Source organism: Haliaeetus albicilla, chromosome 11 (genome assembly GCF_947461875.1).
Source record: "Haliaeetus albicilla chromosome 11, bHalAlb1.1, whole genome shotgun sequence".
Lineage (NCBI taxonomy): Eukaryota > Metazoa > Chordata > Aves > Accipitriformes > Accipitridae > Haliaeetus > Haliaeetus albicilla.
Genome location: NC_091493.1, coordinates 10,153,398 through 10,165,782, shown reverse-complemented (window position 1 = coordinate 10,165,782; position 12,385 = coordinate 10,153,398). Strand labels below are relative to the sequence as shown.

The following is a 12,385-nucleotide window of genomic DNA, read 5'->3' as shown; positions in this document are numbered from 1 at the left end:
AGTCCAAGATGAAATACTTCTACCTGATCTGAAAGTGTTTTGAAATTGAAGAAGTACGAAACCATGCATGGTTCTTGGTTTGACTAACTTAACGGCTAATATGACAGTGACATGTGCGTGGGAGGGGAAAGAAACTAGGCTGCGCTGTGATCTGTAGTTTTCCACTTAGCTTGTATTATACTTTACAGTAGATGTTTATCCTGCAAGTAACACTTATTTTTGCTGGCCTGCAAAAGAATCTGCATTTTCCCAAATTAAATTTTTAAAGTTTTTTATTTATTTATTTATTTAGATTGAATGTTTGTGAAGATGAATCTTTTAAGTGCACAACTTCAGGTGGTTTTGGTTAATTATTTTTCCATAGCTTATTTTAAGTAAATAGTCTTGAAAAAGCAGCAGTGGAAGCATAATTGTAAAGTTTTGCTGTACCAGTCATAGCCCTTTCCATACTTTTAATGGTAGGATCAGAGTAGAGTTGTCAGAACTAATCTTAAAAAGAACTGCTTGTCCTTATCTTCCATAATCTTTAGGCAAAGAGTGTCCTACCAAAAGGGTGAACAGTTATAATAAAGCATTTTTCAGTGATATTAAACTGCTGATATTACACACATTGAGCTGCTATTTGCACCTAATTAAGGATGTCAAAATTGCAAATATTTTTATTATTTTTTTTTTTTACAGGAAAGATTATTAGTCGACATTTGCTATTTTGACTCTGTTGAGGAGTCAAGCTGAATTTTGACAACCGAAATACTCAGTGAAATCTCTGGCTTGTATCAGTTCAGTGCTCAGCCAGCAGTCTGTTTCATCAGCAGTTTGACAAACAGTGGTGGTCAGATCTGACAACCTGTGACAGCATGCTGCTGCTTCCGCAGTACATTCCTTTCATTTACTGGTTGACACTTTTGGCAGATGGTCTGCCCAGTCCTGAACTGAAGTGTTTTTTGTGGGTTTTTTTGTCCAAAAACTATTTGTTGGAATGATGCAGAAGATACGAGCTGTTTTAAGTGCTAACCAATTATAAACAGCATGTGTATTTTAAGCAACTTTTATATTGCTGGAATAAAAATGAACTTTAAAAAAAGATAAAAGATAATAAAAGGTAAGAATAAATCTGTTTCTTAAATAGTTGATTTGTTAAAAACCAAAGCTTTATATCGATACAATTATTTCACTTAACCTTTGCAAAACCAGATTCTTTGGTAAGCGTATTTATTTAATACTGGCTTCCTAGTGCTTACCATTTAGGCTTTTTTTTCTTTTTTTTTCCTTCTATTACTAATGTAAATAGACCAAAACCAATTCTTAATTTTTAAGTTGGTAACCAGGATACTAATCAGGACTGGCAGGTTTTCAGATTAGTCACCTAATTTGAAGAGTGAAGTAGCTACTGTAATTTTACTGAATTGAGTTGGGGCATAACACCTTGAAGCTATCTCAGAGCAAAAGCAAATGCCAAGAGTTGGTCTGTTAACTTAAAGATAATAATTTGATGCTGATCAAAATTATTTTCTTCCCACTCCTTCATATGAAACCGTGGTGAAGAAGGGTGTGTTCTAGTAGATGCTGAGCTGAGATCCTTCCACCTGGTAAAACTGCTTCCTCGCCTGTCCTCCATATGCAACTGTTAGGTGGAACTGTGGTGGCAATGTTATTGGAAGTGCACTTCTCCTACGCAGTGTCAGGAAAGATGTTATCAGTTGAGACATAGCTTTGTTCTGAGAAAGGTAGGGATGCAAAGGGCAACACGGAGGTAATAGGCTAAGTCCTCATAGAGGCAAGAGGAAGAAATGAAAAATAAGCACGGAAATCTTTCTCCCCTTGTGTGTACTTAGACTTTTCAGGAAGTAGAGAAACCAAGTTGAATGGAAAATGTTTAATGTCACAGTGGAAACTTTGCGGTTTATATTTCCAGTTCCTACTGGTATTAACTTTTAGGCAAGAAGCAAAGATGCATTAAAACATTCTTTTGAAGCCAGATTCTCTTGCATCTTTGCATTTCTCACCACCCCCCCATCAGCTGCATAGTTCCCAGTAATTAACTCGGTGTTTTAGGCAATGCAGGATAACTGCGTAGGATAAATGTTACATTGCACAAGGCCTCAGTCCTGTAGAAAGTTCTAAAATGGGAAAACCACTCAAAGAGATTAAAATATACCCGTTTCATTTGCCAGTGGGAGCTTAATTTATATGCAGATGAATATGCAAAATTGTCTTCACAGCTCCCAGGTACTGTATGAGCATGGTTGGTTCACTCAGCTCTGTCTGTGATTTTATGTACATTAGATAATAGTGCGATGCGACAGGAGCACATCTTGGGAGTGAAACAGTTGGTGTTGAGGACCCAGTGTCCCCCATTATACACATCTAGAAGTTTTTACTTTGAATTAGCTTTATTCTGATCTGCTTTAGGGAATGCCCAGTAACAGCTGGCGTGAGGTAGGTGCTCTCTGGAAAAGCATCTTCAAGTTTGGTTTCATCGGAAAGGAATCAAGTAAGCATACTCAGTGATGCAAACCACAGTGTCGTAACTGAGGACAGCTGGGAGATTTATTTGAAAAATGTTTTACTGATCCAAATGGAAATGCTTATGTGGGTGTGCACGCACACACCCGCACCCCAACCATATGACCTCTGGAATTTCATTGCTGTTGCAATTTTGTAAGGCTTTCCTGTCAGTAGACTGATATACTTCGAGTAGATTAGGATTAACAGGGGGGTGCGAGAGGATGTGTGTGTGTGTCCATGTGTCTGTGTGTTTGTCTGTATCTGCCTTTATGTAGCAGCAAAGAAGGCAGGAATTTTGTCTAACAATTTTTACAAGGATGTGTTTGTGCCAGTACAGTTACTTGCAGGCAGATGCAGGTTTTTCCCTTCTCTTGATTGAAGTGGTAAGTTTCTAGTATAGTGGTGGTATGTCTAAACTATTGTACCCTGTTCCTTTTAATTAGATTTAACATAGGTTTCAGGCCAAATTAGTAAACATAACCATATGGGCTCTGCTTCTGAGCTGACCAGGTTTGAGTACACTCAGTGTAAGCAGCATACAGAACACCATTAGCTATTTCTGTTAAAGAATGAATCTCACGTTTATCAAACTGTCCTGTTTCTTCAAGTTAAATTTTCATGTTTCATTTGGATGTTTGACCCATTGTCTTGTTCTGCCCTGTAGGCATCCTTTTGAGCTTTGAGGAAGAAAAACATTTTGCAGTTCCTCTGAAGCTTTTCTTGTATCAGACTTCTGTGACACTTTTTCCCCCCTGCTCATTGTGTTGTCTGCTGCTGATACTCTTCAACCTTGTCTGACTAACAGCTTGTAGCTGTCTAGCCATGTGCATGCATAAAGCTTTTTGTGTACTGCATTAAATGGTATAGCAGCTCACAATTAAGTGGTCCATGGCACCCAGAGGTGATTTATTGCCGCTATCTGCTACTGTGATCCAAATAATGGGGATTTGGTTCACATTTTGAACACTGAATAAATGACTTGCTCCTGGTTTGCTTCTGGTTTTTAACTGCTGTTGGAAACTGTTATCTTATCTGGCATTCATATTGACTTTTTTTTTTGTGTTATATACACATTGCTCAGCCTGTGTTGAATAGATATTCCATCTAACCATTCTGAAGCATAATTTCTTTTTCTTTGCTCTGAATGGATGTTCATTCCTTTCCCTTGTCAAAAGAAACAGTCCATTATTAATAGTTCTGTGCTGCATAACTGTCGTGGTTTAACCCCAGCCAGCAACTAAGCACCACGCAGCCGCTCACTCACTCCCCCCCACCCAGTGGGATGGGGGAGAAAATCGGGAAAAAGAAGTAGAACTCGTGGATTGATATAAGAACAGTTTAATAGAACAGAAAAGAAGAAACTAACAATGATAACACTAATAAAATGACAACAGTAGTAATAAAAGGATTGAAATGTACAAATGATGCGCAGGGCAATTGCTCACCACCCGCTGACCGACACCCAGCCAGTCCCCTATCGGCGATTCCCCACCCCCCCCTTCCCAGTTCCTAAACTAGATGTGACGTCCCATGGTATGGAATACCCTGTTGGCCAGTTTGGGTCAGCTGTCCTGGCTGTGTCCTGGGCCAACTTTTTGTGCCCCTCCAGCTTTCTCGCTGGCTGGGCATGAGAAGCTGAAAAATCCTTGACTCTAGTCTAAACACTACTGAGCAACAACTGAAAACATCAGTGTTATCAACATTCTTCGCAAACTGAACTCAAAACATAGCACTGTACCAGCTACTAGGAAGACAATTAACTCTATCCCAGCTGAAACCAGGACAATAACATACTTGTTATTTTTTTCCTGTTCAAAGTGAAACGTGCAGGACAGAGTAGTACTCTTAATGATTATGAATACTGAGTGGTAAATAATCATATATTTTGGTTTATTGGGGTTTTTTTAACTACTTGTGGTTTGACAAGCATCTAGCATACAGTCTTACTGAATGCCCTTCAGATAAAAATAATGCATTTGTCAGGATATCAGTTAAATTGTTTTGGGGGTTTTCTTTTGCCATTGTCTTCTACCCTGGAAAGCGTTCTTGCCTGTAAATAGCTGCTGTCTTTCTTGTTTTGCTAGTATTTTCAGCATGACTCATGTCCCTGGCTCTTATTTTTTCCTATTCTTATATCTGTGAATGGCAGGCAGCACCGCATCAGTATGCACAGAGTGCTAACTCTTGAAAATTTCAGCTTTGAGGCTTTCAGGACTGGGAGGTTAAGCATGGCCCATAGTTTATGCTACTTGGGGAGGATCTTATAAAACTGACAGCCCTGTGCATTTTGTAAAATCCCTGGCACTAATTCTGGTTTTGCATCTTGGTTCACCCCACAGAACCACATGCAGAGTCCCACAGTACAATACACTTTATACCCTCACTGGAATATTTGCACTCTTTCAGACATCTGTCTATGTGTAAACAGCTGTCAGTTCTATACATATGAAAAAAGGAAATTCTTCTGCTATTCAGCAGAAGTTCTTACAGCTGATTAATATTGCAGAACTTATTTGCCTTAAGAACACAGAATTCAAAGGAGTGATGTACTTCCACTTGCATCTATTCTAAGTTGATCTGGAGAGGAAGAATTCTTAAAGAAAAGTCTGTGTTATTTGAATAATTGCAAGGTTGTCTTGTCTTTAAGAGAAAGTAAGTCAGTTTCTTAAATTACTGCTGCTTAAATATCAGTGTTGCTTCTTCAGGGAAGCTTGTTATCACAAGCATTTGAATTGCCTTAAAAAAACCCCACCAAAACCAACCAACCAACCAAACCCCTTTGCTTTTGTGATCAAGCCCTTCTGAAAAGTCTTTGTTCACTAGCATTCATTTGATCTTTGATACTTCTCCTGGCTTCAGTTCTGTCACACAGTAATTTAAAGCAAGTCTACATGATGCTTACTGATTGATCAGTATTGGTGTGGTTTCTTTGCAATTGTTTTGGAAATACATCTTCGTTTTGTGATGCAAGGGAAAATGGGAAGGTTGCTTTAAGAGGTGGTTGTAAAGGAGGGATGTATTTGCCGTGTCTGTCTGTGTGAGTTGCAAGAGAGGCTCTGAAGTTTCTGCATAATGTGTTTATAACTGATTAGAACCTATTTCTCTGGAAAGCAGTGTTGGATTTTTGCAGGTGTGTTTGGTGGCTGGGTTGTGTACAAGCAGTATGAGGCAGGATACTGGACCAGACGGTAGGGATGCTGGGGAGCAGTGTCTACTGTCTAATGAAATATTACTGGGAAGGCATGGAATCACAGGCGAAATTACTTTGATCTAAAAGTGGACGATATTACAAAGGATAGTGGCTAAAACTAACCTTCCATAGGTATTTGAGGTTTTAAATAATTACCATTTTCAGTTACGGTTTAGTTTCTGTTACAAGAGAGCTATTAAAGCTATTAAATGAAGATGTCCTCATTTCTCAGAACAGGTATTTATTGGTGGCATTCCTTTATCTTACATAAAATGCAGCTTACTTCTATATTGCATTGGTAGTGCCTAAGCAGGCTGCAAAGTGCCTTGTCACAAAACGCTTTGGGATGCCCTAGCTTTTGATTTAGTAAGGGATTAAGGAAAATCAGGGAAGAAAAGCTCATTTTTTGACTGTTAAATAAAAAGAATGCCATCTTTGACTCAGGAAGCCTCTGAGCCCAGAGTATTTAGAATGGATTGTCTATATCTGTTTGCCCTGTTGAACTCTTTCCTACACATCAGCTGTTGCTCTCTGCTGAAGAAAACACTAATGCTGTATGGACCTTTTGATTGTGCTGGCACAGCTGTTTGTATACTTTGTTCTTACTCCATATCGAAGCACTGAACTTGATCTCTCTCATCTGTGCTTCCTTACTGGATGCATGTGTATGTAACAGAGGTGCTAAATTCTGAAAAGCCAAGACTGCAGATGCTCCTGTTGCGTGGTCAGCAAGGGCCCGTCCCAACTGCGGCTTCACTGAGTAAGACAAGCTTGAATGCCAGCGTGACTCTGCTCTCCTTGCCCCTGACAGGGGCTGTGTTCGGTTCCTCGCGGTGCACAAGGCCTGAAGAAAAAGGAACGACACGCAGGTGGGGCACAGGCAGAGGCTTTGCATACCAGGGTGGCGAGTATGGCGTGCTCTTCCCGCGAACTTCGTGAAAAGGGGAGTCCTGCAGTAGCAGCAGCAGCAGAGCCAGCCTTGGTCTGTGCCCCTGTTGTTGTTTGGATCGAGCAGAGAATGGCATAAATCTAGGATCCTGTTGTGTGGGTTGCATCTCTCTGCAGCATCTCTTTGCTGGGTGCACTGAGCCCGGCACTGCTGTTGCAGAGACCTGAAAAGCTGCTGTGGAGTGTGTAGCTCCTAGGCAGGAAATTTGGGAATTTTAATATGCTAGTATCCTTTAAGCAGGGGTGGAATACTATTTGAGACTATAACTGAGATTTGGGACTATTAGTAAAGAATATCCATGTTAATAGGACTTCTGGCAGCTGTAATGCAGTACACTGCTGTCAGAATTGTAGTAGTTAAGCTTCCCTGCAAGGTTAAGAAGAATTGCGCATCAGCTGAAACTGATATTAAATATATGCTGTACTTTCATGCTGGTTACTTGAAAGAGTGTGTTATTTCCTTGAATTACCCCATATACCAGTTTGTGGCACCTGGAAACTTATACCCTCTCTTCCCAGTCTTAAGTATGCACTGAGAATTTGTGGAACAGTTGTGAGTAATTCAAGAAAAAAAGTAAGTATCTAGAAAATATCAGTCATTCTTTTTCATTACAGACATTTGTGAAACATTCTTTCACGATTAAAAAAGCATCTTTGTTACTAAGTTGTCTTTCATTTGTTCATGGCAAACCCTGAGTCAGATTTGGGGTAAGAATTTGCTACTCAGAAATGTACAGGAGAACAGAGAGTTAACTCTTTAATTATTTTGTCAGCAGTTATCTTTTTTTTCAAATAAGGATCTATATGACACCATCTTCCTATCTGTGGACAGAGATATCCTCTCGTAACTGTAGCAGCATGAACTTAAAACTGGTTTCTCCGTTTAACTTTTTGAGCTTGGTGAGATTGTCAGGAAATTGGGCAAGTTAGTGCTTCTGTTAATTGGGAAAGTTAAAAATTGAAATTATCAGAAACCTTATTTTGGTATTCCTACACGTGGCTCTATGTGTCTGTTGAAGCACTTTGTATATCCATCACCTGAAAATGTATTGTTTAAAAGAGCTTCCTTGGAAAATAGATAAAACTGTTAAGACAATGGCCATTGTATACTTGTTGCTGAATGGTACATGAACACTGCTTTAAAAAAATAACTAAAAAAATCCAACTAAGTTAAGTTTCTTATGACCACTTCAAAGCTCACTGTAGGAGGGAAAGAGGCTTTTCTCTTGTCTGGAAACTAAAATGATTTAGTGCTTGACAGGTCTTTTGGGCTCTGAAAACTCATAGCTGGGATTTTCATTCTGCTAATATTCTTTGAAGTTTTGTTAGTCAGGGCTTTCTCTTCTTGTAAAGAATAGAAGGATGCAGTACAGTAGAGTTTAACAGTAATACAGAAACTCTTGACTTACAAAATCTACTTTTTAGCTTTCAACATGCCAAGGCGTTGTTATACTTAATAGAATGGTATTCAATCCATAGCTGGTACTGCTAGGTTTCCTATACGTAGCCCCTTTGTGGGCTGTACTTCAGCCAGTATCTGTTTTAAAGATATAATGTATCTTGACAGAAAATTATTTTTAATGCCCAACTTTTTATAAATATATTTTTTTCCATGTTTAAAATGCTATGTAAGTGTGTGTGAGGAGGTATGTAATTATACAGTTTAGATAATATATGGCATGTTGGGAAATTGTGAAAATTGTAATGGTATATTAGTCTGGAATATTATTATGCAATTAGATTGGTAAATTCAGATACTAGAAATATAATTCTGTCTTTGCTTTCTCTAAGAATTATATTGCATTTCCCCCAAATTTGAGGACAGTAAATTTTGATGCATTTTGATATACCTTGACATGTTTTTGAGCAGGAAGAAAAAAAGGCTTCTCAATTTATTAATATGGATTAAGGCATTTCATTTGAGTGTTTTCTATTCCTCCAAGCATCAAAGTCTATATCAATTGTACATTTTGATTCTAAACTACTCATATTTTCTACTGACATGGTGTTTGCTAACATGTTTTTTTTTTTTTCCCATAGCTGTCTATTTTTGTCTATAGGAAGGTTGCAGACCTTTTGTCTTTGAATAAATTTAAAAAGTAGCAAAACTGAAAAATTCTTGAAATAAGTACACATCATGTCTTTCACAATTTGAATGGGTCTGTATGTCTTTAAAACCATCACGTACGTCAAAGTCTTTCGGGTTTTCTGATATATATGATAGTGAGAACTTGTGTTGCTGGGAATACAGAAGGGGGAGAAATTAATCTCATTTTACTTGTTTGGCTATATTATTGCTATAGTAATTTTTGAAGAATATAGTGACTACTTGTAGATTTGCTTAAAAAATAACTTTTATTTTTATCTTTTAGTCTCCCACAAAAGCTGTATATAATGCTAGACACTGGAACCAGCCAGAATCAGAGGCTCTGCCAGCACCACCGGTTTTGAAAACTCCCAGTGTCCCAGTAAGTAGACTGTTTTTTTCTCAAGTTTAGTAAATCTCCTTTTAAGATTCACTGATTTTTTTTTTTGAAACAGGAGTTCTTGATGTCTGGTAATGTCACAGTAATTCAGAATGAAGTCCACTTTGTGACGTGAGCCACTGGGTATTTGATAGGAAATAAATTGTCAGTGGAAATATTCTAGAATGGGATTTTCTATATCATTTCAATATACAGATGGAAAAAAATACTTCAGCCAAGTTATGTTCCCTCATGTGCTGAAGTTAAGCTTTCTACTGATGGACTCCTTTTCATCTTCTGAGAACCCCTAGGTTTAACTTGCTAATACCCATAGAAATCAGCAAGTTGCGGGTTAAAAAGGAAAAACTTAAAAAGATATATTTCTTTTTTTTTCTTCTCCTCTCTAATGGAGTAAAGTATTGTGAATTGCTGACTTGAGTCTTTAGACACTATGAAAGAAACAAAATTTTCTGTATACAGCCAGAAATGCTAATATGAATGTATCGGATATAAGCATGTCTACAAAAAGTAGACAAGAGGCGAAAACCGTTCTTGAAGTAACTTATTTGTTCAAAAATCAGTGATTGTTCCAAGGCTGAAGGTAATTGTTTTTAACTCTTCTGAGACCCTGAGAATCCAGGGTCTTGGGCTTATATATGTGTAAAAGTTGTTACTGGTTATACTAAGAGAGCACTGTACATTGTCAGTAAACTTAATTTCATTTGGTGCCTTGCTTTAACAGTACTTGCCTGAGAAGAGAAAATCAGAAAGTAGATATTTTTGCAGTGATAAGTCTTCAGCTTTTGTTGTTCTCATCAGTTTCAGTTTTTGGTTTGGGTTTGTTGTTTTTGTTTTTTTTTGTTGTTTTTTTTTTTTAATTCCACCTCTGTCTGTGTTCTGATACTGGCTCCTCTTTGATTTGTGGTTGGTTTTGGTTGCATCCTCACAGTATTCTGAACAGCCTTCCTTCGATCTTAACTGCGCTGCCTGGAAAATGCAGATGACTCATTTTAAAACAACCATTACCACTACTGTTTGCCATTTTGTCTTCTGTCAAACTTCCACTTTGTAACTGGAACCATCAAAATGTTAATTCCGGAATATGGCAGAGGTTTGGCTGAACAAACCAGTTAGGGGAATTTGTTTGTAACTGCTCCTCCTGTTATGGTGTACATCTGAAGTTACTTCAGTCACCTTTTTTAACCTTGATTTACATGTGTATGATTAAGATTTAAGACTTACAAGATAAATGAGCCTTGATCCAAATATTCAGTGGTAATTCCTGCGCAGATGATCCTGCCTCTTTAATTTCTGTAGAAATTTGTTACCTGAAGATCTGGATAAATTTGTCTTTTTGGTGAGAAACCCATAGTATTATGGGTTATGCCAAGTACTCTTTCTTATGGCCTTTCCAAGCTCCCTTGGAATTTGCTTTGAAGGGGAAGCCATTAACCAAGACTTGGATGAGATACTTCAGTGGATCTCCTGTGTTCACAGACTGATAAGATCAGAACCCTCCAGGACTTGCTCTAAACAAGTTTTTCAGGGTGGTTTAGTAGCATTTTGCCACTGGAGCCTAAGTGAGCAAATACTGAAGTGCTGCACAGTGGTAGAGGCAGCATGTAAAAAATACTCTTAATATAGCAGGTTGTTTTGGCTTATATTTTAATTTTGACTGTCAGTGTACAATGCACAAGAAGGCTTTCTCTCAAAATATCTCGTAGAGTGAGTAACAGTTAATGCATCATCTATGCCTGCATATTAATTCTATCTTTTTCCAGTCACACTTTAAAAAATTTCTCATTTTTCTATGTAAGGAAACTAAGTGTGTGATGTTACTTAGAGATTGAGGGTGAGTAAATGACCACGGGCATTGGCACTTGTACATTTAGAATTTGGCATTTGGAGGTCTTTTTCCTGTATGCCTTGTTTTCTGTAATTTGTCTTCACATCTGAATTTGTGCCAAAGAAGTAATCTGAAGATAAGCTGACGCTTAAGCCTATAGTAGCTTCAAACTAATATAGAGGAGTAGGTTGAGGAGAAACCTGTAATACTTGCCTGAGATGGTTGGAAACTTGTCAGTAGTTATTCTAGACCTAACATCAAGTTCTCTCCTACCTGTTCTAAGTTCAGAATAGGTTTTGCTGTATTTCATGCTATAACATGTTGTTCCTAAAATATTAACACGACAAATGTGAATAAGGCCAGTGTATGGAGAATACCATGAATTTATAAGAGCATATTCTACCTGTTTGAGGCATGCACCACGCCTCTCTTATTTCTCTGTATGCATGCTACAAAATTTATATTGGTAGTCTTCTACCTACAGGCAAAATACAGTTTGGAGTATCAGGTTGGAGAGGTCAGTTTTCCAATAGCTTTACCCTGAGTACAGTAGTGCGGTAGCCTCCAGTAGTTAGAGATGAGAACAGTAGGCACAGAGTTTTTCAGTTCAGGCTATGTTGAGATTGCTCAATGCTGTGCTCCTATCCAGACCAATGTACATAGTGGTCGTTTAGTATTGGAACCAACTTAGTCAATCCTGGAAGCTCCAGTGTAAGGGTGTAAGATACTTGTAAGTATCAACAAATAATTGTTTTAAACACTGAACTTAGTTGGTTTACCTACCCTAAAGCTTAAGGAACCAGTATAAAGGACTTTTTTTTTTTTTTTTTAGTTTCAGAATTCCACTGGAGCTTTCCTGACTAGAGCTGGTTTTTATATTTAAAAATGCATATAACTTCTGACATCTTAATTTTTAAACTTTTTTTTAAGAGTAGGTACATTATCACACAGCTTAGTAGTGTAAGGCAAGGACTAAATAGTCCCAAAATGTGAGTTTTACAATTGCACAACTGTACTGTTTCCTGATGTATTTAGTGTATGTTTACGTGCTCAAAACATCTGCCCATTTTAGCACTTTCTTATTAATAGGTAAGGCTATCTTCAAAGGAGGCAATTCATAAAGATGATGGAGTTTTTAAGGCTCCTGCACCACCTCCCAAAGTGATAAAAACTGTGACAATACCTACTCAGCCCTATCAAGAGATAGTAACTGCATTGAAATGTAGGAAAGAAGACAAAGAAGTAAGTATTCTTAACAAATTTTTAAGATAAAGAATTATTGGTAATCCTAAGTACTGAAGGAACAGTGTCAAAATGAAATTTGGCTTTCCTATTAAAGATAATATTTTTATCTAAATAGTTGAATGGCCTTCATTAACTTCTTAATGTTTCCTTGCACTCAAAACTGAATAGATTTTAAACTGTACT

The 12,385-nt window shown here is 37.8% G+C and overlaps 1 protein-coding gene across 5 annotated transcripts in view; it reads left to right on the top strand.

Annotated features, from left to right (window-relative positions):
* Window positions 1-12,385, top strand: part of WAPL (WAPL cohesin release factor) — a 106,280-nt gene that overhangs the window by 68,877 nt on the left and 25,018 nt on the right. For 4 of the 5 annotated variants that reach the window (XM_069796063.1, XM_069796062.1, XM_069796065.1 and 1 more), the window contains exons 5-6: window positions 9,019-9,114; window positions 12,047-12,199. In XM_069796063.1, coding sequence (XP_069652164.1) covers window positions 9,019-9,114; window positions 12,047-12,199 — 249 coding nt within the window. The remainder of the gene's footprint in view (window positions 1-9,018; window positions 9,115-12,046; window positions 12,200-12,385) is intronic. The other variant, XM_069796066.1, reaches the window with a different exon arrangement.